We start from the raw sequence: 27,638 nt of genomic DNA, 5'->3' as shown, positions 1-27,638 counted from the left end.
CTTTTCACATGTATTAATTAAGAAGCATATTTTAAAAGTTCTTCATGGAGCATTATTTAATTACCTCCTTCCCTCTTTTCTCCAGGCCACATCCTTCTAGTTTTATTCAAAGATTGACAACTCAGTTTTCTCTGTGGGTCAGACAAGTGACAAAGAAGCGAGATGGAGGAAGTGTAAGGATGTGCAGGTGACCAGGACCCTGGTAAACAGCAGGGAGCATGCCTGGCCAAGAGGCACTCAAATCCCAAACTGGGCTATAGGCCACCAGGCTGCAAACCTCCCCCATGAGTGCTTTTCTCCATTCTATAATTCCTGGTTCTTCAAGCTTTCTAAATTAGTGTGCGGAGCCCCAAAAGAGAACACCTTCATTTTGGTGAGCCAGAAGCATGCCATTTCCTGTTGCATCAGTGGTAACTTTGGTCTTATGACAAGCACTCACTAGCATGCAGGATTTGTACCGGCAAAAGGCTGATCAATCTCCTAAGTCCTATGAGAGGCCACAGGAGAAGATTCCCCTCTTCTTGGAGCAAAGATCCCAGGAAAACGGTGATTCACAGACCTCACTCAGCATTAACTAGGGTGCCATGGCAACAGGGCTCCACATCCGGAGCAGATGGTGCGGCAGACTGCCCCTGTCATGCGGTGCCTCTTCTGGAAGTTCTGGCCACCTCACCAAGCAGGCTTGTTTCTGTCCAGCTGGCACAGAGTAACACCTGGTAACTATTTACATGGGTCAAAATATACCCAGAGCCAGCAGATGGCAGGGCCAGACTGAGACGTGGGGAGAGAGGTCTGATTTGGGCTGTCTCAGAGGCAGAGGCGGCAGACAGCTCCTTAGGGAGCACAGACAAGGCAAAACATCGCTCCTGTTGCTGCCTGGTGTCTCAGCACAGCAAGGAGGATGGGAAAGGATCCAGCATGAGCAAAGCTGAAATGATCACAGGCTGATCCTCAGACACTGAGATGAAACGGCATTGGACAAACTTGGTCCCCCTCCCATAGTGCAGGCAGTAGATGCTCCCAGCCCAAGGGACCTGTTGGCACCAGCCATCCTCAGCTCTTTGCTGTCTTCAGTGGGGTGGTACTGCCTGGCGAAGCTGGCAGAGGGGCCACATCAGAGACAAGCATCCCTACAACAGACAAGCAGCTCCAAAGCGCTAGGTTTAAAACCTCAACCAAGATAAGTGGAGAGATGGGGGCTCCCAGGGACAGAGCCAATGTCTTTTTCAACTTTATCCCCAGTGTGCCCCTGGGCTTGGTACACAACAGGTAACCAGAGGCATTTGTTGAGATGAATTGGAAGAGAGTGTGACGCAAATCCAACGGAATGACCTTTGCTTGTGGCTGGGTTTGGGGCGTGTGTATTTTTTTAAGGCAGGATGCCGGCTATAGAACATTTTGTGAGATATCCTGAGCCCTGACAGCACCAGTGAAATTCTGACGTAGTTAGTCCTGGGTGATAAACCGGTGTTTCATTTCCTGCTTTGGAATTCTTTCCAGTCACAAGACCCTCGGTGTCTCCAGGCCCATGGCCAAAGTTTGGAGAATTATACTCATACTCGCCCACGTGGACAGCGACATTCATTTGCCAAATGGAAGGTATTTAGGCTTGGAGTGTTTTCTTCTTCCTTCTCCCTCTTCTTAAGCTTTCACCAGGGAGGTCTTTGGAGGGTGCCATTCTGTAGTGACAAGCATCAGTCATAGGTTGACCCTGAACCTCAGCATCAGCATCTGCACCAATAATCTGGAGATCAAACTAGGCTGAAGGCCAAGGAGTTAGGAGGCACACAGGCTCCCAAAATGTGTTCTGACATTAGCACCAGGCACTTTCTAGAAAATAGTTAGAAGCTACAGGCTAGGCAGGCCAGGTGGCTCATGCCTGTAATCTCAACACTTTGGAGACCAAGTTGGGTGGATGGCTTGCAGCCAGGAGATGGAGACCAGCCTGAGCAACATAGTGAGACTCTGTCTCAACAACATTTTTTTAAAAATTAGCTGGGCGTGGTGACACATACCTGTAGTCCTAGCTTCTCAGGAGGCTGAGGCGGGAGAATCAACTGAGCCCAGGAGTTCAAGGCTGCAGTGAGCCGTGACTGTCCCACCACACTCCAGCCTGAGTAACGAAGCAAGATCTTGTCTCAAAAAAAAAAAAAAAAAAAAGCAGCAGTAGCAGCAGCTACAGGCTAGAGGAGTCAGACAAATGATTATCAGAAGAATACATTTCCTGTTTTCATTTTATTGGGAACTTCAAAGAAAAGAAAGAGAGACGGATTGGTTCCCAAGACAGGCCGTGATGTAGACTCCCAACAAGCTGGGGAATTCTGGACGGCGAAGGGGTGGACAGTGAGACTCAGCACAGCCCAAAGTCAAAGGCATTAGGGTTGTTCTGAAAATAGAGATTCAAGAAGCCCTGGAAAATGCTCTTATCCATGAGAAGAGCACAGACTGTGGGGTCCCACTTCATGGCTGATATCCAGAGCCGCAGGGCTGGCGTGTGGCTCACACAGCTGCAAGACAGGAAAGAAGCATCAGCACAGTGCAGGGGGAGGCATCAGGAAAGGGGATGTACGTTGCTTTTTAGATTTGCAAGATATGAAGAATGAGTTTATTTGGGGAGTTATCTTAGTTATCTTATTATCAAGTGAGAATGATAACTTACTGGAGGAAAATCTTATTTTTGGAATAGTTGAATGTTTAGAAGTTGTTGCTTCTAATAATACAGTGAAATACTTTGGACTGATGGCTCTGGGAAAATAACATGTCTGTGCTTCATTTTTTTTGTTCTGTTTTTTAATATATATATATTTTAAAGCTTGAGAAACTTACATGTGCTTCACTGCTTGCCAACAAAAAGACAAGCCTCTGAAACAAATATTCTTGGGTCATTCTCAGATTTTACTTTAGGAGATATAAAAAAATAAAGACAAATAATTTCCAAAACATTTTTTAAATGAATAAAACAAGGATGAAACCTTGAAGTCATGGAGCCAACAGGGCTCTTTCAAAGCTCGACCAGGATATTTAGTTCTGGGGTTTATAAAGCAATAAGCTGAAGATAATATGAGTGGGTTGTCAGGAATCCAGGACTAGAAGTGAGGTTTCCTAACCTGTGACTCCATGCTCTGTCTTCAGAGGATACAGCCTTTTGTAAATTTTATGTTTGATATTGAGTTTTAAATATCCTGACAAAGAGAGCTGAAGTCGGAAGTGCAGGAGACAGTGGCTGGTTGGGCTCCAGCCCACGGGTTATGAAGGTGCAGACACACAGTTCTGCTTCAGCAGGGCCGGATTTCCAAGTGCCAGAAATGTCCAGCACCCACCATGAGGGTGGCTTGGATTAGGGTGGACGTCCGCACACGTCCAGCTTCACTGAGCTTTGAAGTAACACAGCACTGTTCTGCCCAGGAGCCTACACAGCTATTTCTTCTCCTTTAATGTCCCTGCACTTCCATACTTCCATAGTGTGTCACTGCCATTTTGTTTGTATGTTCCAATATCCAGCATATATTACTACACAAATCTTTTTTATAAGGTTATTCCTATCTGGGGGAAGATTCCTCCGGGCAATGAGACATGACTAAGGTTATATGGTGTCCACTGGGGACCCGTCAGGACCAGGTGGAGGCGTTGGGCACTGTGACTGTGACTGTGACTCTCCACTTGCTCTCAGACCGGCCATGTGGGGGCGCTGGTGAGGACAGCAGGCTCTGAAGTCTGCGGGAGGCTCCTGGACTAGGGGTCTTATCTGCAGAAATGTGGGCAAAGTGTTGGTCTGAAGTTAGCAGTGGAAAAGCACATATGTTTTTAACAAGGAAGCACACACTGCGGTTTAGAAACCTGATTCACTTCACAGACATCCTGAAACATGTCTACAGGGGGCATGCAGACCATCTTAACCATTGTTACTCAGTGTGACTCCGGGAATTTACCACCACAAGGTCAAATGTCTTACTCCAGTATCCCATACACATCCAGCCGCTCAAACCAGGGCCAGAGGAGGTAATCAATCATGGATATACAGGTTCCACCAAAGAAGGTGGTGTTCTGATACTCAAGAATCTAAAAATGGAAACAAAGCAAAAGCAAATAAGTTTATATATCTGCTGACATGTTTATAGACACTAAATGTAAATCTCAAATTAATTCCCAGAGAGGGAGAACTGAGGCCTCTCTCCTTCTCCCTCTGGTTAGGAGAATGCTTCTTCTCTTTCTCTGAGGTCTCCTCTGCCTCTTTTAGGGTCACACTCCTGGCCACCTCTGTCCCTTCCCTCCTTTCAACACTAGAGTGACAGTGTGGCTCATCTGATTGAAGAAACTGGAAGAACAACCTCTACAGAGTACCCCAGTCCCTCCCTCTTAGCCTGGAGCAGCTCCTCCATGTGCTAAGCCTTCCAAGGATAAGCTGAGCCCTGGACAGAGGAGGCTCCCCCTCAGGCCAGCACTGCCCATTACTTGAAGACAAGGTGAGCCTCAGCCTGATGTTGAAGGCTAGCATTAGGAACCCCACTTAGGATCTCCCATTCTCCAAGATCTGCTTTATCAATAAGAAAGGGGATGCTGCCGGGCCTGGTGGCTCATGCCTGTATTCCCAGCACTTTGGGAGGCCGAGGTGGGTGGATTACCTGAGGTGGGGAGTTCGAGACCAGCCTGACCAACATGGAGAAACCCTGTCTCTACTGAAAATACAAAATTAGCTGGGCATGGTGGCACATGGCTGTAACCCCAGCTACTGGGGAGGCTGAGGCAAGAGAATTGCTTGAACCCGCGAGGCGGAGGTTGTGGTGAGCCAAGATTGTGCCATTGCACTCCAGCCTGGCCAAGAAGAGCAAAAAGTAAAAAAGAAAAAAAAGAAAAAAGAAAAGAAAAAGAAAAAAAGAAAGGGGATGCTCTAATCTCCATGCCTTATTATTTTATCTTCTCAGTTAATTCAAAACTAAGGCAGGAAAGAGCATCCTATTTAACAGGCCCCCTCAAATTCCAACCTGTGTTCTTCTTCTTCTTTTCTGTTTTTTTTGGTTTTTTTTTTAGATAGGGTCTTGCTCTGTCACTCAGGCTGGAGTCCAGTAGATCAATCACAGCTCACTGCAGCCTCAACCTCCCGGGCTCAAGCAATCCTTTCACCTCAGCCTCCCAAGTAGCTGGGATTACCCCTGGCTGATTTTTACATTTTTTTTTGTAGAGATGGGGTCTTGGGGTCTTGCCATGTTGCCCAGGGGTCTTAAACTCCTGAGCTCAAGGGATCCTCCTGTCTTGGCCTCCCACAGTGCCGGAAATACAGGTGTGAGCCACTGCACCCGGCCCCCAACTCTGTGTTTCTATCACACTTTTTTTTTCATTTGAGCTTTTCAAACTTCACATTTGTTGGCCACTCAACACTATTACTTAATGCATTAAAATAAAATTTCTCATTCCCAAATGAGACAAATCAACCCGGATGGACTGTAAATCAGATGGACTGTAAAGAAAACAAACTCTCAACAGACAGGCAGCCAAAGACAGCCCCAAAAAAGTACCTGCAAATTTAAAAAAGTGAAAGTGTTTAACAGAGGTTATTGTTGGTACAGGTCTTCCCAAAGAGAAAAGTATGGCACGAATTACCTGCTTCAATCAAGCAAGCTACTCATTTTGACCTATATAACTCATAATCAACTCAATACTTCCCTATAGCTATAGATCTTGATTGCTGGGCCCAGGTGAGTTGTGGAAATAAGCTATACTCGTGTTTTCATCTGGAAATATCAGGGTTCTGGCGAGGGACAGAGGGCAAAAGGACCAGAATCAAACTGTGGATTAGGGTCCCGGGGCAGGGAAGGCACTGGCAGCCAGGAGACACGCAGGCTTGCTTCTTCACATGCCAGGCCAGCTTGTTGACTCTGCTGTGGGGTGATTCAGAGTTGTAGGTAAGGACGTGAGCTTGGGAACCAGCAGACTTGGTCCTGTGCTGTGTGCTGAGCTTGACCTCTGATTCAGCATGGAACCCGGGGCAACTTACCTCCCCTGCAAGCCTCCATGTTCTCATCTGCAAAATGGTGGTCATGTTAGCACGCACCACGGAGGTTATGGTGAGGAGTAAAATCACCATGTATGAAGAACACTCTGGCCCCACTGAGTAAATGTGAGCTCCTGTGATGAGTGGGAACACAGGCCCCTGAAGGTGACACCCACAGAAAGCAAATCCATCCCTGATAGAAAGGATCAATGGGCTCCTCCACCTGCCACCCCTTCTCAGAGGGGTTGCCCTAAAGCCTACGCCTTCACACCTCCCAGTGTGGCATGGAGAAGTCCCCCGATCATTGTCCTGGAAGTCTGAAAAAACATGTTAGGTGGCATTACCTTGTTCAAGGAAGCTAACAGGATGGCACTAAAACAGCAGAGTCTGACCAGTGAAAACTCAAAACAGAAGCTATTTATAGCCAGGTATGAATAAAATTTGGTTAGAGGGGAAAGGAACAAATCATTCCATTTTTATGGATTCCAGAAGGCTCCAGACTTTATGTTCAGGAATAGATGATCATTACTCAAATTCTCACCACTGGCTTTGAAATGTGTGCCTCCAGTTTGTTATTGGGCTTCATGGCACAAATCAGAACCAAATTTACACCAAGCGACTCTGGAACATCTACACAGCTCTTCTGCTTTACACAACAGAGGTGTTCTTGGAAAAGTCTTTGTCAAAACAAACCATAAATAGACATTTAATGGAACCCATGGTGGGTCCTTTGGTAAAGTGATGAGGGAATTTTTAATTAGTAACTGATGTTTATTTAGTGTATATCTCTAAAGCTTTCCATTTACTCAAAGTAGGAGCATGCCTCTAAATATACATGATCTAATGGACACTATCAATTTATATATAAACACTCATAAAATAACCCAAGCCTTATCAAGGTACTCGGCACAATAAAAAGCTGAGATGAGCATTAGGAATAAACGGATCAGTGATCCTTCACCAGTCCCCCGCTCAGCAAATGCACATACACATTTCCCTCACATTTTCCAAATATGTCTTGAAACCACCCACATCAAAACTATCTGCATTTCCTAATACAGCTGCAGATTATTGAGCCCCATCCCAGACAGGTATTTTTCCACCAATTTCAAGCAGGGTAAGTCTAAAATCCCAACAGAAAAGCTGTCTTTCCCTAAACTAGCACAAAGTGCTCACTCCTTTACAGACGTAGGAGAACATCCTGGACAGGCCTCCCTGGAGGTCTGCTGAAGTCCTCAGGACTCTCAATAGGAGAGTTCCCTTCTGTGCAAACCTGGAACCTTCCAGACATGTAAAATTACTTTTTCCCCTTAAGAATCCTGGAAAATTGGGACTGGAAGGACTCCTGAAACTCATCTAAGTGTGACCTCCTCATTTCACCATTTATTTCTACCATGATCATTACACAAAGGATTAGAAGTGTAGTGTAAAAATGTGCACTACATACTAAATATGAAAAATAATAAAATGCTATAATCAGGGAAAACACAAGCTGGAACAGAAGGTCAAAAACCAGGAAGGAAAACAGTATCAAGATATCACGTCCTGGGTCCTGCAGAGTTCCTTCAATAAAGCCTTGAATTTGACTCTTGAGTTTCCTGGCAGCCAAAGGGGAGAGGAAAACATGCTGGTGATGTGATTCTTGTCTCCCATGGGGAAGGACAGGGGAGCCTTGCTGTGCAGAGGAGGAAACCCAGTCCCAGGGAGGTTAACGGGCTCTCTGGTTTGCACTGGAACTAACATGCATATCACATTTTCCTAATTCTCCGACTAGTGTCAACCCTGTGTCATTCAATTTCAAATATGTATTTTTAGACTCTAATGAAAAGCTTCCTTAAATTGCTTGAGCCAAGGAGTTTGAGACCAGCCTGAGAAACACGGTGAAACCCGGTCTCTACAAACAATACGAAAATTAGCTGGACGTGGTGGTGGCACCTGTAGTCCTAGTGATGCCTGTAGTCCTAGCTACTAAGGAGGCTGAGGTGGAAGGATCGCTTGAGGCTGGGAGGTCAAGGCTGCACTAAGCTGTGAGCATGCCACTGCACTCTAGAGAAAGACCTTGTCGCAAAAAAAAAAAAAAAAAAAATTGGCCAGGCGCAGTGGCTCATGCCTGTAATCACAGCAATTTGGGAGGCCGAAGTGGGCAGATCACTTGAGCCCAGAAGTTTGAGACCAACCTGGGCAACAGGGTGAGACCCCATCTTAAAATAAATAAATAAACAAAACAAAATAAAAATAAAAAAGCTTCCTCAAGTCTCTTGTGAATTCTTTTCTGTAAGAATGAAAAAGAATACCATGACTTGATATCTTGATACGGTTTTCCTTCCTGTTTCTTGACCTTCTGTTCCAGCTTTAAATTTAAGTAACAGAAAAAAGCTTGGAACCAGCAAACTCTGAAAGCTCCTCCTTCTCTACAGCCAAGGATTGGTTCGGCTCTGAGCTTCTCTGTGAAAAGAATTTCCTCCTTAGTCTCACCCTTTCATGCTCTCTGAATCAGAAGCTCAAGCCAAAGCAACTGACAGAGGGATGAGACATTCCAACATAGTCATTATGAAAGAGCTTATCAGAATTCTCTCCTTCCTGTTTTATTCCACTGATGAGCAGATCTTCAGGCAACTTTACTAAAATAGTTCTTTCTTGTACTCAATTTAAAACAAGTCCCTTGCATTTACCCCTCTGAAAAAATTTTAGGATAGAGGCAGAGGCAAAATAAACTGACAGACTTAACATCCAATGTCTTGTCTTTCTTAAGTGTTTTATCATCAGAAATGGAATGAAAAATGGGTGTTAGATCTAGATCCACTTAGCAGTAGTTATGTTAATATCCAATCCATCCTTTTAAAGAATTCCATGTTGAGTTCTCCCACCTGATTATATATCACATATAAAGATACAGCCAGGCATGGTGGCTCATGCCTGTAATCCCAGCACTTTGGGAGGCTGAGGTGGACAGATTGCTTGAACCCAGGAGTTCGAGACCAGCGTGGGTAACATAGCAAAACCCTGTCTCTACAAAAAAACTAACTGGGCATCGTGGTCTGTGCCTGCAGTTCCAGCTACTTGGGAGGCTGAGGTGGGAGGACCACCTGAGCCTGGGAGGTAGAGGCTGAAGTGAGCAGTGATCACGCCACTGCACTCCAGCCTAGGTGACAGAGTGAGATCCTGTCTCAAAAAAAAAAAAAAAAAAAAAAAGATATTGGTGGTCAGACACTGTGCCTTACGCCTGTAATCCCAGTGCTTTGGAAGGTCAAAGTGGAAGGATCTCTTGAGGGCAGGAGTTCGAGACCAGCCTAGAGCACATAGTGAGACCGTGTCTACAAAAAATTAAAAAGTTAGCTGGGTGTAGTGGTGCCCAGGAGTTCGAGGCTGCAGTGAGCTATGATCACATCACTGCCCTCCAGCCTGGGCAACAAAGACAGCAAGACCCCCTCTCAAAAGACAAAAAAAAAAAAAAAAGATATTGGCCATTCTTAATGTTGAATAGCTTCCCTCACAATGGCATCCCTCACTTTCAGAACCACTGTCTTTTGTATGAACAAGCAAAGCAAAATAGCCTACTTAGAAAGCGTTTTTCTTCAAAAACCCCAGATATCCCCTATAAGGCTTCTGCAAATGGCAGGGGAGGGAACTGAGGCTCTAGCTTCTAGGCCTCAGATTTTCTGAAAACATTGACACATTTTCAATTCAGGCTTAAGAGTTCCAGAGGTTTGTTGGAGACTTTAGTACAATAGAAGAGCTCCTTTCTAATGCAAACATGGTACCTTCCAGACATGTAAAATTACTTCCCCTTTAGTATGCTAGATACTTTGCAGAAAGGTGTTTGACCTTCTGGAATATTAGAAAAATCTATTTTAAAATTTTCTGTTCTCCAGTTCACTGAAAAATAAGACTACGGACGCGATGCAAATGAAGAGGAAGGGACTGCTTGGTAGGATGGGGGTGCACTGTTCCCAAGCCCTGCACGCGAGAAGCCTGGCTGGAAAGGCACCTCATCTTCTGCGAGGGCCCCTCGGGCGCCCCCAGAGGGACGAAGGAGAACGTCAGCGTTTTGAAGTGCGCCCTGGAACACAAGGGGAAGGAGGAAGCGCGCGGGGCTCCCCCTGGTGGCCATCAGTGCGAGGCGCGTCGGCTGCGGCTCCCCAAGAACGTTCAACCGGAGGATGAAGAAATCTGCAAAGTTTTCGCGAGAGAAGCAAGATCATTAGGAGAAGCGAATCCCAGACGTCTCCAAACCAGGCATTCGAGAGAGCTCCAGTCTTCAACTCTTTGGTTCAGCCTCAATAATTGAGCTTCAAACGTTGAAGCGGCCACCTCACCTTCACCACCATCTACACCATTGCCAAGAAATCCCAGGCCCCCAATCTCGAAACAGTGTGGTGGCTCCCAGTGGGGGCTGCTGTACTTGCTGGAGGAGGAAGAAAGAGTTTTTCCTCATGAAAATCGTTCTGAAAATGCAGAGGTCATCCCCTACTCTCTGCCCCTCAAAAAAGCAGAAGCCATCCTCCACCCTCTGTGGCCCCTAAAAAGACACAAAGCAACACGCCAGTACATCAGCAATACTGGCCCTTTTCCAGAAGCAGTGGAAAAGTACTCAACTCCAGGGCAGAAATCTTTTATGAATTTTATTTTTCGTGGGCACATAGTAGGTGTATATATTTATGGGGTACATATTTTGGTCCAGGCATGCAGTATGAAATAAGCACATCATGGAGAATGGGGTATCCACTCCCCCAAGCATTTATCCTTTCAATTACAAACAACCCAATTACACTGTTTAAGTTATTTTTAAATGTGCAATTAAGTTATTATTTACTATAGTCACCATGTGGTGCTATCAGATAGTAGGTCTTATTCATTCTTTCTGTGTTTTTTGTACCCATTAACCATCCCCACCTCCCTGCCAGCTCACACTACCCTTCCTAGCCTCTGCAAACTATCCTTCTACTCTCTATGTTCATGAGTTCAATTGTTTTGATTTTTAGATTCCACAAATAAGTGAGAACATGTGATGTTTGTCTTTCTGTGCCTGGCTTGTTTCACTTAACATGATCTCCAGTTCCATCCATGTTGCTGCAAATGACAGGATCTCATTCTTTTCATGGCCAAATAGTACTCCATTGTGTATATGTACTACATTTTCTTTTTTCTTTTTTTTTTTTTTTTTGAGACAGAGTGTCACTCTGTCACCCAAGTTGGAGTGCAGTGGTGTGATCTCAGCTCACTGCAACCTCTGCCTCCCAGGTTCAAGCAATTCTCCTGCCTCAGCCTCCTGAGTAGCTGGGATTCCAGGCATGCACTACCATGCCAGCTAATTTTTGTATTTTCAGTAGAGACGGGGTTTCACCGTGTTGGCCAGGCTGGTCTCGAACTCCTGACCTTAAGTGATCCGCTAGCCTTGGCCTCCCAAAGTACTGGGATTACAGGAGTGAGCCACCACACCCGGCCTGTATCACATTTTCTTTATCCATTCCTTATTCATGGACACTTAGGTTGCTTTCAAATCTTAGCTATTGTAAACAGTGCTGCAACAAACATAAGGGTCCAGGTATCTCTTTGATATACTGATTTCCTTCCTTTTGGGTGTGTACCCAGCAGTGGGATTGCTGGATCATATGGTAGCTCAATTTTTCGTGTTTTGAGGAACCTCCAAACTGTTCTCCACAATGGTTATACTAATTAACATTCCCGCCCCAGTGAACGAGGGTTCCCTTTTCTCCACATCCTCACCAGTATTTGTTATTGCCTGTCTTTTGGATGTAAGCCATTTTAACTGGGGTGAGATGATATCTCATTGTAGTTTTGATTTGCCTTTCTCTGATGATCAATGATGCTGAGCACCTTTTCATATGTCTGTTTGCCATTTGTGTGTCTTCTTTTGAGAAATGTCTATTCAAGTCTTTTGCAGGGCAGAAATGTTTTGAGCTCATAAAAGATAAATGGAGGTTCTTAAGATTTCAAATCTCAGATCCCTGCTAAAATGATATAGCTGAGGCTGAGCTAACCATGTGATGACCCAGTTCCCTGTAAAACAAACCTAGGGTGTGGAACAAACCTAGGGCATATTTAAGACCATTTTCTCCTCTGGGAAGGAGCCTTAGAGGGAGGACCTGCAGCAGAACATGCCCCTCCTGCTGCCCATCAGTTATGACCTAGATCCTCCACGCAGGTGCAGAATACAACTGTCAAAATTTGGGGATTAAAGGACCACTCTGAAAATTCTATGCTGGCATCCTTTTAATGAGCTTAATTCGTATCTTCAAAATATATTTGTAGGGCTGGGTGTGGTGGCTCACACCTTTTATCCTAGTACTTTGGGAGACCAAGGTGGAAGGATCGCTTCAGCCCAGAAGTTCGAGACCAGTCTGGGCAACATGGCAAAATCCCATCTCTACAAAAAATACACAAAATTAGCCAGGCATGGTGGTGCCTGTAGTCCTAGACACTCAGGAGGCTAAGGTAGGAAGATCACCTGAGCCCGAGAGGTCGAGGCTGCAGTGAGCCATGATCATGCCACTGCACTCCAGCCTGAGTGACAGAGTGAGACCCTGTTTCAAAAACAAAAAACAAAAACTAAAACAAATCACAATATATTTGTAAGATAGTGTGGGGGGAAAAGCTAGGAGGGTAATGCTTGACCAGTCAAATGTCTGTAAAGTGATTGGTGGTAGATGAAAATATAAATGAATATTTCTCAAGTCTCTGAAGTGGGGAGAGGACTTCCTACACATAAAACAGTGGAGGAAATCATAGCAGGAAAGCCTTATAGCACAATACTTTCAAATGCTGTACTTCCATATGCAAAAATATATAAGCCAAATTAAAAGTCAAAAGAAAACAAAAATGTGTTTTAAAACCAGTCAAATCTCTTTTCTATACAAGGAACGCTTTAAAAGGAACTTTTACAAATCAACAAAGAAAATTAGTAAGACTCTGATGGCCAGATAGGCAAAGCCCCTGAACTGAACAGACAAATTTTACAAGACCAGGAGCAAGAGATGACATACTTCCGGGAAAACCTTCCACTTCCCTGGCCATCAAAGAAATATGCATTAAGTCAACAATGAGGAACTACAGTGTATCTCCACAGCAAATATTATTCAACAAACAAATATCTTTTTGAATGAACTCTTCCACCAGTGAAAAGGATATAGGGCAAAGAGCATTTTCACATACTGCTGGTGAGGGGCAAACAACACAAGTCTTTTGGGAAGCAATTTAGTGAAATACAGTCCAAGCCTCCAATGTGCTCATTATACCCTTTGATCTGGTAATTCCATTCCTGAGAGTCCAGCTTAAGAACATATTCTAAAATAGAGAAAATGCTTTTTATGCAAAGAAGCTGATGTTCCCTGCAGCACCATTCAAAACGGTAAAGGACTGAAAACCATCTAAACACTCCTAATTAGTGTGCTGGATAAATAACTTTATGGTTTATAAACATGGCAAAGTATGCAGACATTAAAAGTGTTTTCGGCCGGGTGCGGTGGCTCACGCCTGTAATCCCAGCACTTTGGGAGGCCGAGGCAGACGGATCACAAGGTCAGGAGATGGAGACCATCCTGGCTAACACCGTGAAACCCCATCTCTACTAAAAATACAAAAAGAAATTAGCCGGGCGTGGTGGCGGGTGCCTGTAGTCCCAGCTACTTGGGAGGCTGAGGCAGGAGAATGGCATGAACCCAGGAGGTGGAGCTCTCAGTGAGCTGAGATAGCACCACTACACTCCAGCCTGGGCGACAGAGCGAGACTCCGTCCCAAAAAAAAAAAAAAAAAAAAAAAAAAGTGCTTTTTTTCTACTTTTAAAACTTACATATTTAATACAGAAATACATTCCCATCATTAAAAAAAAAATCAAACACAGAAAATAATGTAAAAGGCAAAATCTTCCCTCCCGGTCCCTGCCCTTAACCACTTTTCTTACCCACCCTAATTCTAATCAGTCCCCTTCCCAGTGTGAGACACTACTAGGAGGTGGATGTGTTTCTCTCTAGATACTTTTCTAGCCACTTATTTACATGTATGTGCACACCTGCATGGTTCAGTTTTGTTTTCTTCTACTAAAATGGGATCATACCACCTGTATTACTGTGTGATTCATTTAATATTTCTAGGCAATCTTTTAATGTCAGTACACATAGATTTACCTCATTCATTTTCAGCCGTTCCACAGAATTCCACAAGACAGACATGATTTACTTAACCACTCACCATCTAATGAATATTGTTTCCTAATTTGTCATCATCACAAATAATGCTGCTGCTCTAAGAAACACTCTTATACATGTAAATAAGCATTTACAGAGTTTATAAAAATTGGCCAGGTGTGGTGGCTCACACCTGTAATGCCAACATTTTGGAAGGCAAAGACAGGTGGGTCACTTGAGCCCAGGAGTTCGACACCAGCCTGGGCAACAGAGGGAGACCCTGTCTCTACAGAAGTTAAAAAGAAAACTAGCTAGGAATGGTGGCACACGCCTGTAGTCCCAGCTACTCAGGAGACTGAGTTGGGAGGCTCCCTTGAGCTCAGGAGTTCGAGGTTGCAGTGAGGCGTGATTGCACCCTGCATTCCAGCCTGGGCAACAGAGTAAAACCCTGTCTCAAAATAAAATGGCAGGGGGTGTGGGGAATATTTACATCATAATAGTAACCAAGTTTCAACTACATAAAATATACATAGCAGAAAAGGACAGAAAACAAAAACAAAAAAGTCCCCAAGATAATAACAGTGGTTGTTTCTGGGTAGTGGGATTATAATTTTTTTTCCTTAGTTTTTATGTTTTCCTGTATTTTCCAAATTCTCTCTAATGAACAAGTATTACTTTATAATTGGAGAAGAGTAAAATTAATTTTTAAATAATAAGAATAATTATTATTCTATTATTTATGTGATGGAAAAGGGTATATCAGAAGGCTATTGAAAGAAGCACAGCAAATATTAGCAGCTGTCAGAATTGGATGATGAAGGAAGTAACCCAACTAGCAACAGCACTAATACACTTAACGAGGCATCCTGAGTCAGGGATAACCAGTTCCCAAGTGTGAAAGAATGGTGGTTACAACTAAAATGGCATGTTAGTAAACATGCTAAATCAGCTAGCAAATCCAAGAGAAATAACAACGTATATTCATGCAAAAACCTGCACGGTGTTCACAGCAACATTATCCATATTAGTTCCAAGAGTGGAACCTTCCCAGATGTGGATAAACAAAATGTGCGTATTCACACATGGAATATTATTTAGCCATAAAAAAGAATGAAGGATGAACCTTAAGAACATTATGGCATGTGAAAATAGCTCATGAAACGCTACATGTTGTATGATTCCACTTATATGAAGTGTCTAGAATAAGTCAATCCATAGAGACAGAAAGCAGATCAGTGGCTGCGTACGGCCACGGGGATTGAGAAGAAATGGAAAATGACAGCTTACAAGTGAGCAGTTTTTCTGGAGGATGATAAAAAAATGCTCTGAAATTAAATACTGGTGATAGTTGCGCAACTCACTTAATATACTAAAAGCCAGTGAATTGTACACTTGAAAAGGGTGAATTTTGTGGCATATGAATTATATCTCAATAACTGTTATTAAAAATAGCTAGTAATAATGAATTTAGTTTGTAGACATGTTAACTTAGATGATAAAAAATTTAGCTTGTAGTCTACTATATATAAAAGGATACAGAAAATTGTTTTCAGTGACAAATTAACCGGGTATAAACTTTCTTTTCTTCCTATCCTGGTGATATCAAAGGAGAAACAATTAAACAATATATAAATCATTTCATCACTGGAAATTAATAAAAATTAAGAAAGAGCAAAAGCAAAACTAAACCAACACAATATAATCTAACTTGAATAAATGTCTTTTTTTGATGAGAAGAAAGAACAGTTTAAAAATTAAGATTACCAGGTGCAGTGGCTCATGCCTGTAATCATAGCACTTTGGGAGGCTGAAGTGGGAAGATCACTTGAGCCTAGGAGTTCAAGACCAGCCTGAGCAACATAGTGAGACCTCGTCTCCACAAAAAATTAAAACAAATAAAAACAAAAACAAAACAGTTGGGCATGGTGGCCTGAACCTGTGGTCCCAGCTACTCGGGAGGTTGAGGTGAGAGAATCACTTGAGCCCAGGAGGTTGAGGCTGCAGTGAGCCGTGATTGTGTCACTGCACTCCAATGTGGGTGACAGAGTGCGACCCTGACTCAAAAAAATAATTATAATAATAATTAAGATAATGGAGGCAGGCTCGGTGGCTTTAGCCTGTAATCCCAGCTACTCGGGAGGCTGAGGTGGAAGTACTGCTTGAGCCCAGGAGCTCAAGACAACAGTGAGCCATGACTGTGCCACTGCACTCCAACCTGGGCAATAGAAAGAGACCCCAATCTCTAAAAGAGGAAAAGAAAATAAAATAATTAAAAAATTAAGATTATGGGCAAAATTTAGAATCAACAAAGTATTTAACTACAGATGTTCCTGGGTGATGCACACATAATTTATGCAAATCCCACCTCATGCAAACTGCTACACATAAGGCACATGATCAAATTTGGCAATGCGGGAAACTCTGCATGGAAATGCAAAGTGAAGCACCCCAAGGCAGGTGGTTGAATGACAAGAAGCAAAACCATAAAGTGCCCTGTGGCCACGGGCAGACGAAGGCTTCAGTTGCTGGGCCAGGTCTCATCCCTCAGGGCTATTTCAGCATTATTTATGTTATCCCTCCCCGCTCTCTTTTATGGAGCTCTGATGATGACGAAGAAAGGACCAAGCAATAGTCAGAGTGCAGAACCAATTCATAAGCCACGAACACTTTCTAGATTTAAAGCAAAACTCCAAAGCCTCAAGGAAATCTGACCAAATCCACCTTTCACTGCACTTGGACTTGATTTGACTACTTCCATAATGAAAATATTTTTGGAAGGCACAGATAAACAGTGACACCAAGAGGTCCTGCCACATTCAAATCCACAAAGATCAAATGAAGCCTGGCTCAAGTCCCATTCTGAAATGGGAAAGTCAATACCTGAAAAAGAATAAAACTAAAAAATGTGTGCTGCTTAGAGTAATGATTCAGTAAGGGCTAGAAAATCTGCTTGAAGACATAAAGTGCAGCAAGACAAGACAAGTGTCATAGTTTTAAAACTCATGCCAATGTTCAGAACAGGAAAGCCAGTGAGCAGGCTGCTAGTTTGATAATAAAAGTGGCAGTAATATATCTCAAAGAATTGTAAAAGATATTAGAGAAAAATGTGGTTATATAACAAGCACAATAAATCTTTGATTTTGATGGAACTTAATTTTTTTTTTCTTGGAGACAAAGTCTCACTCTGTCACCCAGGCTGGAGTACAGTGGCATGATCATAGCTCACTGCAGCCTTGACCTCCTGGACTCAAGTGATCCTCCCACCTCAGCCTCCCAAGTAGCAGGGACCACGGGTATGCATCACCACATCCAACTAATTTTTGTATTTTTTGTAGAGATAAGGTTTTGCCATGTTGTACAGTCTTGTCTCGGACTCCTGGACTCAAATGATCTGCCTGCCTCGGCCTCCCAAAGTGCTGGGATTGCAGGCATGAGCCGCTGAACCCACCTGAAACTAGATTTAAAAAACTAACAAGCAAACAAAAAAACAAGCAAAAAAAAAAAAAACTTAAAAAGTTAGACAAGGCAGTTATTTCAAAAGAAGAAAGTGTCAGAGTTTAAGGCCACAAAAGGTTAACTGAGCCTTCTGTTTCAGGATAACATAGCAGAAGATTATGCATGAAATCTTGGCTTGCTTATCACTCAGAAAGACAATGACTATTTAATATATTTTTAGCTCACAAAAAATCCTGATTGTGCAAAACAATGTGAAAGAGTTACATAAATCAGGAGATCCTCTCCATTAGAATTATTCTGATAAATTTCAATTTCACTAGAATCTCATGGAATAAATATTTTGGCATTTAAAGGAACGGATCGCATAATTCAAGTTCATTGGTCATGTTTTCAGATTTCAGTATTTCCTACATTGTAGTTATAATTCTTTGTTTGTTTGTTTTTGAGACAGAGTCTTGCTGTGTCACCCAGGCTGGAGTGCAGTGGCATGATCATAGCTCATTGCAAGCTCAAACTCCTGGGTTCAAAAGATGCTCCCGCCTCAGCCTCTAGAGAAGGTGGGACTACAGACCCGCACTACCCTGACCAGTTCATTTTTTTATTTTTAGTAGAAACATGGTCTCACTGTGTTGCCCAGGCTGGTCTTGAACTCCTGGCCTCAAGTGATCCTCCCTCGTTGGCCTCCCAAAGTGCCTGGATTACAAGTGTGAGCCACCATGCCCAGCCATAGTTACAATTCTTGCTAACATTCTATGGGACAAAACCACATTCAAACCTGTTAGGACAATGTGGAGTACTCAGTGGTCCTTAAATAGCATCAGTGAAAGCTACCTACACCGAGGCTGGTTAGTGAAAGCTACCTATATAGAGGCTGGTTAACAACAGTGTTTCTGGGGCTCAGTTATTGAAGATAAAGTGAAATTTCTTATTCAGTGACATGCTGGAGCTGCCCACATCTTTTGCCAGCTCTTGAGTTTAGAAATAGCACATTGGTAGCTCAAAATTAACCTTGACGGAAGTATTTACACCACCCAAATCAGCAAATGCTATAAATCAGTGCTTTTTCTTTTTCTTTCTCTTTTAAGAGAAAATTGATTGTTAAACATTTATCACCACACCACTAATGACATTCCTAAACTCTCTGGTTAAAGCTCCTAGCCCATAAAACCACTCCAAAGGTCCAGTAGAGACCATACATTGTTCTTCTAAGCTCTGCCCGCATATGAATATCCCATCAACACCACAAATTTGACAAAATGTGTCTTCCCTCAAACTCTTAGTGAAAAGCATCACATTTACCGGCCACAAACTTGGAAACCATCCTCCATAACTCCTACTCCTTCCTCAGATTTCATCTCATCTTAGTTCCTCAAAATCTCTCTAATTAAACCTCCCTCTCCAATCCTCGTTAGTGGGGTCCTCTTTGTCCCTTCCCAGTCCCTCCTCTTGGACACTCTAATCCATCCTCTACATTCTTGCTGGGCTGAACTTCTTCTTCTTTTTTTTTTTTTTTTTTTTTTTTGAGATAGGGTTTCACTGTGTTGTCCAGGCTGGAGTGCAGTGGTGCAATTATAGCTCACTGCAGCTTCAACCTCCTAGGCTCCAGTGATCCTGTCATCTCAGCCTCCCAAGTACCTAGGACTACAGGCATAAGCCACTATGCCAAGCTAACATTTTGTATTTTTTAAAGAGATGGAGTTTTGCCATGTTGACCAGGGTGTTCTCAAACTTCTGGGCTCAGGCGATCCTCCCACCTTGGCTTCTCAAAGTGCTGGGATTACAGACATGAGCCACTGTGCTCAGCTGGGCTGAATACTTTGTCTTTTCTTTTCTTTTCTTTTTTTTTTTTGAAACAGAGTCTCACTCTGTTGCCCAGGCTGGAGTGCAGTGGCGCAGTCTTGGCTCACAGCAACCTCCCCCTCCTGGGTTCAAGTGATGGGCTGAATACTTTTAAAAGCATGAAGGAGTACACCACTCTCCTGCTTGACAGGCTTCAATTACTCACCATCAACTCTGAAATAAAGTGCAAATCCCTGGGCACAGTGGAAAAGGCCTTTTAGCATCTGACTCTGGTCCACCCTCCACATTCGCCTCTTACCAATCACTCCCTCGCTGTCAACCCCTCACTGATTATTGTTTGCCGAACACACCAGGCTGTCACCCTTGTGCCTCTAATTCATCCTAAGAGTCAACAGAGGCATTATCTACCCCCACAGACCAGCCGTCTCGTATGCATGTCTCCAGCCTAGCACTCAACACACCCAGGTTTTAAATGGGCTTAACAGCCTATCTCCCTGTCCAGGCTTTGAGCCCCTCGAGGGTCTTTAATTTTTTTTTATTCCTAGTACCTGGTTCTGAGCCTTTACAGAGAGACCACTCCAATTTGCAAAACAGGACTAGTACCATTTGTACCTGAGAAGGTTGTTGGAAAGATTGAATGAGATGATGTATGCAAGTATCTGCAGCACGATTCATGGCACAAAATACTGGTTCATTTGCCCTGGAAAAGACCCCCGACTGAAGAAGAACTGTATCTCCATCATAACCCTATACTTTCATCTAGCAATCTGTAATTTAAAAAGTTCATCCATCATCCAAATGGAGGTAGAAGGGAAACTGATGAAAATGTTTCAATTACTGTATCGTTGAATTCAAAGGTTTTTTTTTTTCCCAGCTCCTTTCCCTGGTCCAGTATTTGTTTATCTGTGAGAAGGTAACCAGGCATGATGGGGTCCATTCAGCTGATCTTTAAAATAGACTATAAATTCTCTATTCACAAGATTTTCGAACTTCTTTTTTAAAGCAGCAGCTCTCCTCTCTCCCCAAATGCCATCTTCTTAGATGTCAGGTTGAACATGGTGGTTAAAGGCAGTGCTGACCTAAGTAAAGCAGTGTCTAGAACAATCTACCAGGCCTCCACTCGCTGGGCAGTCCCCTGCAGAACCCAGAGGCTCTGAGGAACACACATTTCAAAATAATCCCTCATTTTACACATGGGAAAACCAAGGCCCAGAGAGGTACAGAACATTGTCCAAGGTTCTGGAATTCAGTAAAGCCAAGCCTAAGATCCAAGATCCTTTCCACCACATCATACGGCCTCCTTGGAGTCAAGGCCACAGTTGGTGACCTCAGGACAAAAGGTTGACATTTCCTACACATGACCATTCGTCATCCATAAATACTTAATTGTACAAATTTGAGATAGGCAACTGGAAATATCAATACATTTAATCTGTTTCCACTTGATAAAGGTCAAATGGAAGAGTATTAATAACCAGTCTTCCCTTAAGGGGAAAAAAATTGTATTCTCTGGCTGCCAATAGAGGAACCACCCACCCATAAGGTGAATTTATCAGTTTCTGGAGCAAAAATAAAGGAAGTAAAAGAACTCCCTTCCTGATTATCCTAGAAGTACGGGATAAGTAGCTCCATTACTGCCAGGTTAATGAAGCATCTACTGGCAAAGAGTATTCCTGCCACCGCACCCATTTTCCCCTTCTTCCTTAATTACAGACCTCTGATTTTATTCAGGGTATCCCAGCTAAAAGACTGTATTCCCCAGCTTTCTCTAAGATAGTTATGACCCCACAACTAAGTTCTGGCCAACGAAATGTAAATAGCCATTGAGTAGAATTTCTGGTAGGATTTAAAGCCCTTTAAAGGGGTATGACCATTTGCCATTTTTTTCTTTATATTCTCCTTTTCAGAGCCTGGAACTTGGATGTGATGGCTGCAGTGACAGCAGCTATCTTGTTATTTTGAGGATGATACCCTTGTACTAAGTTGTGCTAAGGATGACAGAGCCCATAAAGAGAAAAAGCTTCAGTTCCTGATAATGTCATGAAGAAGCCATCAAGATAGGCCTGAACTGCCTACCTCTGGCTTTTTTTTTTTTTTTTTTTGTCAGTCCTACTTACTCTGTCACCCAGGCTAGAGTGCAATCATGGCTCACTGCAGCTTTGACCTCCCAGACTCAAGCAATCCTCCTGCCTCAGCCTCCTAAGTAGCTGGGACTACAGGTATACATCATTATGCCTGGCTAATTTTTAAAATTATTTTTGTAGAGGAGGGGTCTTGCTATGTTGCCTAGGCTGGTCTTAAACTTCTAGGCTCAAGTGATCCTCCTGCTTCAGCCTCCCCAAGTGCTGGGATCACAGGTGTGAGCCACCGTATGTGTGAGAATAAACCCTTATAATACGTGAGAAAGAATGTTATGTGACAGAGTAAACCCTTACAACATGAATTTACAGTAGTTAGACTTCAGCAGCCAAACACAACCCCTAACCTTTACAGACTCTTGACCTCATTGGCAGAAGCTACAGAAGCCATGCAGAGCTACTCAGGGAGATGGGGTGACTCTGGGAAAGGAAGCAATTCATGGCATGTCCTCATCAGATTTTCCAGAATAATTCTAGACCAGGTTAGAGGAGGGCAAACATGCAATCAGATGATCAGAAGTCTGACTTATCAAAGGCAGAAAGAATAAGCCTGTGAAGGCTGGTGTCAGAGTGACCAGGTTAGCGACCCTGCCTAGCTTCCTCCACTGTAGCTGACCAGGAGAGGGACCCCTTTTCGTACCTCTTCCAGGTTGCTGAATTCCTGACGCAGGGCTGCCTTCAGATCAGTGCATTCTCTCCCACATCTCAACGCTACCAGGCACTCCTTGGTCAAATGTGGGACCTAATCAGAGGACACAGGTTCTCAGTGGAGAAGTCTGTGGAAACTTCCAGTTCCTGTTCTGCCTGAAAAGGCAGCAAAGCTTTATAACTCCAGCCTAACAGGGCAACACCCACATCAGACCCCCCAGCTCCCTGTGAGAGGCACTAGGTTTTCTCTGTGGTTCCGGTTCTCAGTAGGAATCTACTTCTTATAGTACCCTGGGAAAGCAGGGTGCTTTAGGAGGGTTTCTCCAGTGCTCCTTACTTGATCAGCTGCTTCCATGCTATACATTCTTAGGTGGGACACTCAACCTCTCTAAGCCTCAGTGTTCTCATCTGAAAAATGGATACGATAGCAGTACCCACTTCAAAGGGCAGTTGGATTAAATGAGTTAGCTCCTACAAAGTAACTAGGACAGTGCCTGGCACATCATAAGTGTTCGATATATGTCAGCTGTTAATATCATTGAGGTTTTTAAAAATTCCTTTTCAAAGACACCATCTTAAAATTTCTCCATTCTTTTTTCTTTCATTATCAAAGCTGCCACCATTTATCTATTCTTCACATTTCCTGGACAGCAGGCACTCTTATGCCTCTAAAGAGCATCACTGGCCAGGTGCAGTGGCTCACGTCTGTAATCCTAGCACTTTGGGAGGCCGAGGCAGGCAGATCACTTGAGGTCAGGAGTTCAAGACCAGCCTGGCCAATATGGTGAAACCCCATCTCTACTAAAAATACAACAATTAGCTGGGTGTGGTGGCATGCGCCTGTAATCCCAGCTACTCAGGAGGCTGAGGCAGGAGAATTGCTTAAATCCAGGTGGCAGAGGTTGCAGTGAGCCGAGATGGTGCCACTGCACTCCAGCCTGGGTGACAGAGCGAGACTCCGTCTCAAAAAAATAATAATAAAAAAGCATCACCTTCTATGCATAATCTTCGCACTCCATTACTTTTTACCTGAAGCTGGAGAAATACTCCCTTTAAGGATCACCAGTTTTCAGTTCTTTCAGTATTCCTGCTTCAAGTTACACGGTCATTGCCATATCATAACCATACCTCCTGAGCCTGCCAGTTGAAATGGAGAAGCACCTAGCAGTTAAGCCTTTAATATCAGTGGCCATGCTCTACCCTAATTCCATGCTAGCTAATCTCCTGAGGATCACGTGGTATCAAAACAAAACAGTTTCACCAATGATTTGGCTTTAAAATGGGTTGAGGTTTGGGAAAGACATGCAAAGTAAAACACAGTGTGAGTGGCTTTTTAAATTGAATATACCTTACAAAATAGCTCCAATAACATCTTTTGGCGAGCTCGTTCATAAGGGTCATATGGAAACAGCTTCCTTCCTGGATAAGCGTCATCCAGGTACTCACAAGCAATAACAGATTCATAGATCAGTTGGCATTGGCTGGTCTCCAGGACAGGAATGTGGCCAAAAGGGTGCTTTGTATAGTACCATTCAGGCTTGTTTCTCAGGTTAATGTTGACCACTTCATGTCTTAAAAAGCAAAAGGAAAACAAGACAGAACAAAAATGAGAGGCATCTGCAGGCAGGCACTCTTCTTGAAAGCAGAAGCAATCAGTTTAAAAGTTAAAATTTGCAATTAGTGTTTTAAGGTTTAAGTTTTGTATAAAATACATAACATCATCATCTTCCTTCCTGCAGTAAGATGTGTCGGATGTTTTCCATGCCTTATCTCAGTTGTTCCTCATAATTCCCCCTGAAGTAGGCTCACCTCATAGGAAAGAAGACTCAAGGGGGTTGAATCTCACACCCAATACCACCCACTAAGAAGTAGTAGAGCTGGCCGGGCGCAGTGCCTCACACCTGTAATCCCAGCACTTTGCGAGGCTGGGGCGGGCAGATCATCTGAGATCAGGAGTTCAAGACCTGCCTGGCCAACATGGCAAAACCCCATCTCTACTAAAAAATACAAAAAAGTAGCCAGGCATGGTGGCGGGCGCCTGTAACCCCAGCTACTTGGGAGACTGAGGCAGGAGAATTGCTTGAACCCGGGAGGTGGAGGTTGCAGTGAGCTGAGATTACACCACTGCACTCCAGCCTGGGCAAGAAACTCCATCTAAAAAAAAAAAAAAAAAGTAGTAGAGCCAAGATCACAGCCAGGCAGACAGACTCAGAGCTCACACACTTAACCATGGCATTAGAGAGTTTAGTACATTCTACAGCTTGAAAATACAAATCTGGTATTAACAGGTCACAAGAGAATATGATAAATGTTAACAATTAAGAGTATGAGTTTTGGCATCAGAATAAACGGTCTAGCTTGGGACCTTAACTGAATTCCTAACCTCTCTGTGCTCAGTGTCCTTAATTATAAAATGGGGCTAATAATTACACCCATCTCTTGGTACTGTGGTGATGATCAAGTAAGGGGATATGTATAAAGTGTTTAGGACAGTGCCTGGCACATAAGCATGCAATAACTTTTTTAATTCTTCTTCTAATTATTAGATGTTCAAATAATACTATTATTATTTAATGTTCACATAATACAATTATTATTTAGATAACTATAAAGTTACCAGAAGCATGAACGTATGTTTAAAAAGATGAAAGGAAACAAATGGGAACGTTCATTGCTTAGTCTAGGAGATTGTCTTAAACCTACAGCAGAGGCTGGATGAGGTGGCTCACACCTGTAATCTCAGCACTTTGAGAGGCCAGGGTGGGAGGATTGCTTGAGCCCAAGATTTCGAGACCAGCATAGGCCACGTAGCAAGACCTAAAGCAGTGGGTCTCAACCTAAAGCAATGGGTCTCGACTAGAAGTGATTTTTGGCCTCCTTCCCAAGGGACATATCACTATGTCTGGAGACGTGGTTTTGTTGTCACAACTGAAGGTAGTGCGTAGGGAAGGGGGACTCTACTGTCATTGAATGGGTAGAGACCAAGGATACTGCTAAACATCCAGTGATGGACAGGACAGCTTCTAACCCACCTCTCCAACAAAGAATTATCTGGCCTAAATTGTCAACAGTGCCAAGTTTGAGAAACGCTGACCTAAGGAAATACATCAGCTCCTAAGCTGGTAATTTATCACCAAATGGGCAAAACATCCAGTTGTTGTTATTTTCCTCAAAAAACAGGTAACCTTAAGGTCAGCTTAATTTGAGCAAAAGGGAAGAATCTGGAAATACAGGCCCTATATACTCAACAAGACGGATTTACATAATTTTATTTAAAACATCTCTGTATTAGTCTTTGTATCTCTCTGACATGAGTCTGAAACTCTGAAGTCACCCCCTTGTGATGGACTCTCCGAGACAAGAGTCGGGAGCCTGGAGTGACACATTCTCAACACTCTAGCTTGGAGGACAGCTGCATTATGCAGTCCACATCCCAGCAAAGCTGCTCTGCCCTCCAAATCCAGACCTGCAGGAGCTGGTTTTGCAAACTTCCTTCTGGAAGCATCTGTACCCATTTCTCAAGTTTTCAAGGTGTCTTGAAAACTTCCAGACACCTCTTGATAGCAATTCCTTCTATTTCATTGTTTGGAAAGATTTGTTCATTCATTTAACAGATGTTTTTTGAGCATCCACTATGTGACAGGCTCTCTCCTAGCTCATGAATAAAAGAGACAGAGTTCCTACCCTCGAGAACGCACATGGGTGAAGGGGACTGGGGAGGGGAGATGGATGAACAAATAAGAAAATGCTGGATGCAGTAAGTTCAATAAAGAAAGGAAACAGTGACCTAAGATGCCTGGGGTGTGGTGGGGGAACTACCTCTGTGGAGCAGTCAGGGGAGGCCTCAGTAGCGTTGGCTGTGCCCTTAAACATTCTGGGAGGGAACCAGTTCACCAGCCCCATCATTCACATTACTCTGCGCTGGCCTAGAAGTTTCATGCATAGGCGTGACTCGGAGAAGGGCTCCACATTTCAGTAGGGCCCGCTAAAAAAAAGCTCGCCCTTTGCTATTTGTTCACTTTGCCTCCGAAAAAAGGGACAGGGAGCCCCTTGTAAAATCTGAGCAGGGCGCCCCAGATATTAAACATTCCCGGGCTCCTGTGAGGCGCTGGGTTTGCTCGGGGGCTCTGGGTTCCCGCTTCTCACCTGATGTTTTTGGCCTTGAGGACGAGGCGGGTCCTGTGAGAAAAGGGGCAGAACCTCATGCTGTAGATGCGGATCAGCCCCTCCGGGACTGGCCCTGGGGGCTGGCTTCCTGCAGAGCAGCGATGGAGGGGGACAGGGAAAGGAGAGGCTAGTCAGCCCGGTGAGGAAGGAGCTCGCTCACTTGCCCAGATCCCAAGATGGCTGTGGGAGCTCCAACTCCCAAGTCCCAGAGAGGGCAGTGCTGCATGTGGCTTTTCTTCAGGAGAGCCCTCCATGTCCCTTCCTGCCCCGCCGGTCTGCAGGCCAAGGCCAGGCAGCTCCGCCGAAGCCAACATTTTCTGTCACGCGGCGCCCCCAGCTCGCGGACCCCATGGAGAGCACTCACCTTTCCCCAGGGTCCTGGTCGCATCCTCAGACATGGTCTCCAGGTGGTTTGCGCAGCTCCCGGAGCTCACGGTCGCCGCCCTGTGGCTCGCCACCGCTGCCGCAGGCTCCAGAAACAGCTGCGCTCTGGCGCGCACCCCTTGCCCCAAATTTAATTTTTGAACTACTGGGCTCTGGCGGGGCAGGGGGAAGCGATCTGGAGCAGGAGCTAGGGTAATTTAACCTGGGGAGACATCGCCCCAGATTTGGAAGCCCGAGAGTAGGAGCTGGCAAAAAACAAAACAAGACAAAATAACACCTGAAAAGCTCCCCCTTGCTCTGGACATGTGTTTAAAGCTTTGGAGGGGCCTCCTCTACATCAAGAATCCCTCAAGAATGGGCATTTAAACTCCAACATGGATTTCAAAGGAGTTTAATCAAAACTGACTAGGGTAACGCTGACTTTTTCTTTCCCATTCTGAATCTCTTGCCTCACTAAACTGGCCACTGTTCGGTAAGTAAGTACAGCTTTAAAAAATAATAAGGCCAAACATTCTCATGATACAGTAACTAGGAAAGAAAAAGTCATTGGTGTTGAAATCTCACATACCCCAGAGAGTGAGTGCCTCCTAGACACCTAGACACCTTTGGTGTCTAGACAACTCACATTTTGCACCCTAGACACCTCAGTTGCCTCATCCCAGTCCTGGCCCTGCCTGTGAGATTTTACCCAAGCTCTGAAAAACTGGCAATGAATAAAATTAAGATACCTGGAGGCAAAGAACAATTTGTGAGCTTCCTCCGTTCCCCAGCATAAATTTTTGAGAACACTCTTACTAGTTGCCAAGGATACATTGCCAACAGCCCAGCCATATAGGGGCGACTTGCACAGCTTTTCTGTTTACGTGAGATAATAGACGTGGCTTTGGCTCTGATGCTGATAAGCTGAGATCC

The 27,638-nt window shown here is 44.0% G+C and overlaps 1 protein-coding gene across 2 annotated transcripts in view; it reads right to left on the bottom strand.

Moving 5' to 3' along the window:
- Positions 1 to 2,216: 2,216 nt before the first annotated feature.
- GSTO2 (glutathione S-transferase omega 2) overlaps positions 2,217 to 27,638 on the bottom strand; it is a 30,226-nt gene continuing 4,804 nt past the window's right edge. Inside the window, exons 2-7 of one of the 2 annotated variants that reach the window (XM_001138494.7) lie at positions 26,707 to 26,971; positions 26,322 to 26,430; positions 23,524 to 23,746; positions 22,168 to 22,269; positions 3,953 to 4,059; positions 2,217 to 2,507 (exon numbers count right to left, since the gene is read on the bottom strand). In XM_001138494.7, coding sequence (XP_001138494.1) covers positions 2,351 to 2,507; positions 3,953 to 4,059; positions 22,168 to 22,269; positions 23,524 to 23,746; positions 26,322 to 26,430; positions 26,707 to 26,740 — 732 coding nt within the window. In that variant the 5' untranslated portion in view covers positions 26,741 to 26,971 and the 3' untranslated portion in view covers positions 2,217 to 2,350. The remainder of the gene's footprint in view (positions 2,508 to 3,952; positions 4,060 to 22,167; positions 22,270 to 23,523; positions 23,747 to 26,321; positions 26,431 to 26,706; positions 26,972 to 27,638) is intronic. The other variant, XM_063781172.1, reaches the window with a different exon arrangement.

Source organism: Pan troglodytes, chromosome 8 (genome assembly GCF_028858775.2).
Source record: "Pan troglodytes isolate AG18354 chromosome 8, NHGRI_mPanTro3-v2.0_pri, whole genome shotgun sequence".
Lineage (NCBI taxonomy): Eukaryota > Metazoa > Chordata > Mammalia > Primates > Hominidae > Pan > Pan troglodytes.
Note: the sequence above shows the minus strand (reverse complement) of the source record. Positions and strands in the feature narration are given on the sequence as shown.